The sequence below is a fragment of the Apis dorsata genome, unplaced genomic scaffold (assembly GCF_000469605.1).
Source record: "Apis dorsata unplaced genomic scaffold, Apis dorsata 1.3 scaffold_69, whole genome shotgun sequence".
Lineage (NCBI taxonomy): Eukaryota > Metazoa > Arthropoda > Insecta > Hymenoptera > Apidae > Apis > Apis dorsata.
Genome location: NW_006263367.1, coordinates 242,655 through 247,442, shown reverse-complemented (window position 1 = coordinate 247,442; position 4,788 = coordinate 242,655). Strand labels below are relative to the sequence as shown.

At 34.8% G+C, this 4,788-nt stretch overlaps 1 protein-coding gene across 1 annotated transcript in view; it reads left to right on the top strand.

Annotated features, from left to right (window-relative positions):
- The window catches only part of LOC102676500 (cadherin-89D), a 34,822-nt gene extending 32,892 nt beyond the window's left edge, over positions 1–1,930 (top strand). The window contains exons 23-24 of the mRNA XM_031515446.1: positions 977–1,362; positions 1,650–1,930. Coding sequence (XP_031371306.1) covers positions 977–1,362; positions 1,650–1,681 — 418 coding nt within the window. The 3' untranslated portion in view covers positions 1,682–1,930. The remainder of the gene's footprint in view (positions 1–976; positions 1,363–1,649) is intronic.
- The last annotated feature ends 2,858 nt before the right edge of the window (positions 1,931–4,788 follow it).

Below are 4,788 nucleotides of genomic sequence, written 5' to 3'. Positions count from 1 at the left end.
GGGGTTGGGGATGAGAGAGGAGGGATCGATCGATCCGCTCAGATGTGGAACGGATAAGTATAAAAAAGGGATCGTGGACGAGGTTTTCGAGTCGAGGAGGGGAGAGGGGAGTGATTCGTCAATTTGACGCTTTTAACTCTTTTCGTTGGACGTCACTTTTCGTGGTCAAGACTCAATTGTTCTGATTGGGAAGGTTGAGAAGAAGTTGAAATGATAATATTGTTGTGAGAATTAGATTTTTCTAAATGTTTCTTAAAGAGGATTTTTGATCGTGTTGAGAATGAATGAATGAATGAATCATAGTGACGTTCGGCGGATTTTGTGTATTATTTTTCTGCTTCCAAATTTTTATATTTAATTTCATCAATCATCGCATTGATCATCCTTGATCTTTCGAAACAGTGCTTGCGAAACAATTAATTAAATAATTCCTTAGCTTCTTCTATTCTATACTTGTCTATCGTGCATACATAATATCTTCAAGCTTCTACAACACGTCCATCCAGCTTTCTATATCGCAATAATTACGAAAAAAGAAAAACGATATTAACTGTACATGTATATGTAATCTCTATTAATCGTCGCCTTTTTCTCAAAAGCACCTTCTAAAAAGCACCTTCTAAAAAAAACCCATAATCGATTAACCCATCTTCAACCTTTTCTCAAACATACACACACACATACATGTATACACATCTTCCACATACAGAAATATTCCAGACAATAAACGGCGAACTAAACCGCGTAACAAAAATCACGGTCTCAGCTTTTCCACTTACCGCCTTATCTCAGAAATTTTAATTTCACGCTTGATCAAGTAACAAAGAGAGAACGAAAAGAACGTTCCAAACGTTCCATCCAGTCATCATCATCCGCAGCCAGCTGTTCGAGAATCCATTCCACGAGATGTCTTTACGTCTCTCTCTTTTTCTTCCTTTTTCAACTACTCTACTCGAATCTACCTGCCTCTTCACAGCGGCTACGAGGACTCTCTGAAGTCCCTGCAGCGGCGCGAAAGAGGAAACGAGATCTCTCGCGGAATCCACGACACCTCGACGACGACGACGACGAGCATGGTGGTGGGGAGGCGAGGGACCCAAACGACCAGGAGACGGCAACGATACAACTCGTTCTCGAACGGTGAATCGATGTACTCTCACGAGATGACGTTGCAGAGGGAGCAGCAACGTTGCTGCAACCTTGGGACCGAGAAGAGGCGGAAGAACGACGGCGGGGTGGGGCGCGAGCATCGGCGCGCGCATTCGGAAGCTGAGAACAATATCACCGAGACAGTGATACACGAACATCCTGGAACCGAGATCTCGTTGTCCAGCTCTTTGCAGAACACCTCCCCTCTTCACGGTGAGTTCAATGGCTTTCAATGGCTCGAGTTTTGGATCTCGCTGAGAGGTATATCGTAAGGGTAGTGTGATTGTGACCTCTTCTACTGGAAGCTTGCCGTTCATGGAGCACTACTACTTGTCTGCAGAAGTATTTATACTCGTGGCAAAGAATAATGGAGTTGTGGTTACTTTGATACTTGAGTTTTGAGAGATCGATGATTAACATTTTGAAAGAAATAAAATCTGCACAGTCTAATTAAAATATTTTTCTTCGATTTCTTTCTATATTTTCATTTTGTTTCGCAGGTGTAACGAGATCCACCCACATGCTGTATTAACGAGAAAGAATCTTACGAGAGAAACTTTCAATGGGGAACAAGGATTCTTCCTAGCCATGAGTTTTTCTTATTGTCCATACAATTATCCATAGGGGATACACATATAAGAGGTGCATCTTTTTGCACGATGAGATTAATCCCTTTTAACTTTATCAGTGCGAGGATATTTCTTTAACACGTAGGTTTAAATTGGAAAGCAGGCCAAAAGATTTATTTAATTTATTGTATTAATTATCCACGTTACATTCAGAAAAGATTACCTTTTTTCAAATAACAATTAAATGATAATAAATTTTCAAAATCTGTTTATTTCAGTCAATGATACGAGTAAGAATTTCATATTTTACAGTTTTTTACTCTTTTTGAAGGTATATTGTAATGTTTCAAGATTCCATTTATCTTTATCTTTCAAAACACACGACGAAACTTTTCAAAATTCCATTTTATTTTAACCAAGCAGAGCAGAGAGTTGTAGTTTTTGTAAAAAGTTGAACCAATCGAAGAAATATCCTTTTCACGAGGAAGGAATTAGCGAGTTATTTTTCTCGCGTGAAAATTTGCGCAAATTGTGTCATCCTGTTACCAAAATACTCGTCATTCGTTCGTGTAAATATTCTCTATCGAGATCTATTTTTATTATTATTATTATTATTTCTTATTTCCCTACGTTTATCTTATTTATGAATGTAAGAATATTCTCCTCTACAAATGTAAAAATGTTTCATGTACAGTAGATATACGTTTCACTTGTTGGAAATATGGTGTCGAATATCCAAGAAAGCGTGCAATTATTATTGAAAATTATGTGCATAAATATTTATTTCATTATGATAATTCTAATTCTTTTAAAGAATTGTTATTACACGTTGATAAAATAATTTTTATTTTGTGTATATAAATTTGCAAACGAGATAAAAATTAAAATATTTTATTTCCATGTGATTGAATTTTAAATTAAATTGGAAAATATTACACGTTGAATCATCATCAATTTCTGGAAAAAGAATTTTAATATGAAAAATTATAAACAGTTAGATTTTCAATTAAAAAGAAAAAGAATAGGGAGAAGAATCGAAATTAAACTTTTTTTTTCGGGAATTGAATAGTTCAACGTCCATTCATTCAAAAATAATTCGGCTTCTCATTCGAAAGCACACGCGCCTTTGAATACGCCAACTTTCCAACGAGTTCGCTACATTTAATACAACTAGATTGTAAGAGAATGTGTATCATATGTATGTAACAATAATGTATAATTTATATCGTGATCGTGAAATTGGTCACCAAGGAAAATAACTGTTTTATAAATCGTTAATAAAGGCAATTATCGTAAAACGTGAAGTTTCGAACTTCAACCTCCTCTCAGCCGCGAACGATTTCATGTGGTAACGTAACAAATTATAGTTTTCTACTTTCCTCGATGGACTTGAGTTTTATATAAAATCGATATCGCGCCCTCCAACGATAAGAGAAACGCATTTTTTTTTTATTATTCGTTTACGACTCTATTGGTGATAAGAAGCTGTTTCAGATTTTTTTTTTTTTTCATTATTAAATTTTAAATTCAATGGATCTATGAGTTTTTCGTTTCGATGACACTAATAATCTTGTATTGTATTCATAATAAATTCATTTCCCTTTCTATCCTATTTTATTTTCTTTTCAGAATTCCAGGAAGTGATTCCTCGTTTTTATCAAAAGTATTTAAATATTTACTTATTCAATATCTATTTTTTAATTATAATTTATAAGTTTTAGATGAATTCTTGGGAAAGTTCCTTAAGTTTTTAAAAAATTGGTAAAAATTAATTAAATAATGTATAATTAGATTTTTTTAACGTAAAGAGTAAATTATTTATTATTCGATTATCCGACTCGTATTCTTCGCGGCGGTACATCTATTTAATATCTAAAATCTTTGCTTTCAGGACAAGGCTGTGGTAAATATTCTTATCTAGCGTGACTCATGAAAAGCACACCCTTTACCTTCACCTTTGATTCCTCCACCATTAGTTTGACCTACTGTTCACTTTCAAGTCGATTTTTCTTTCATTCAGGTTCGTTCCCTTTTCTCCATACAATCTAAGAAGTATAGCTCTTGATACGTTTAAATGTCACTTGATAATCCTTTCGTTCCTAGCCACGATCCAAGGATAGGTTGTAGTTTTGATTACGTAAAGGAGAAGAAGAAGAAGAAAAAGAATTTCTTTCAAATCTCAATTCAAGCAAAAATAAAAGTTAGTATTTATTAATTGTTTATTGTTATAAGATAAAATTGTCAATAAATAACAATAATTTACAATATTTTTAACATTTTTATGTTTTAGCGTATTTGGTTTCTCAGTTTTTCAAGTTCTCTTGAAGATATTGAAATCTTTTTATTGTCAAATGAGAAGAAATTCACACAACAGGAGTTAAGTATAACTAATCTTTAAATTTTCACAAATACAAATTGAGAAGAGACGCTAATACTTTTTTATTTTCTTCTTATATTTTCTAGTCAAATTTTACGCGTCAGAATCAGGAATGAAATTTAAAAATGGTAAAATATCGCGATCAATCACACTCTGAGATAATCCATCACACGGAATTTTCATCGAACCTTCCACGAAGGGTGACCTTCACATTCGAGCAGCTTAATTAATCGGCGCCTTAGGAATCTCTTAGAATCTCTCTCAGATAGGGGGAATCAAATCAGCGTGGGTCTTTTAATTACGGATAAATGAGTCGTGAGGAGAGATTCCTGGTCCCGTTGTCGTCGATATATAGCCTATTCAATAGGCCTTGAATCTATTGCAACGCGGCTGCAAATGAGCGTTCTAGGTCTCCTTAAACTCGCGCGCCAAGGGTAGACCCCTGGCGACACTGGCATTGAAAGACGAGGAATCGTGGCATCGATGGAAAGGAATCGTTCACTCTTCTTCTCCCCTCCCCTCATCCTGCCATTTTTCCAACACCAATTGAAGATTGGAACGAGTACCATTTTTCTATTTGGTGCGCGCATCGAGGGTGAATATTTGTTTCGATTGAAACGAGTGCATATCCTTTTCTTTTTCTAATTTTTTAATAAAATAGGCACAATGAACGATATATATATATTTTAGATA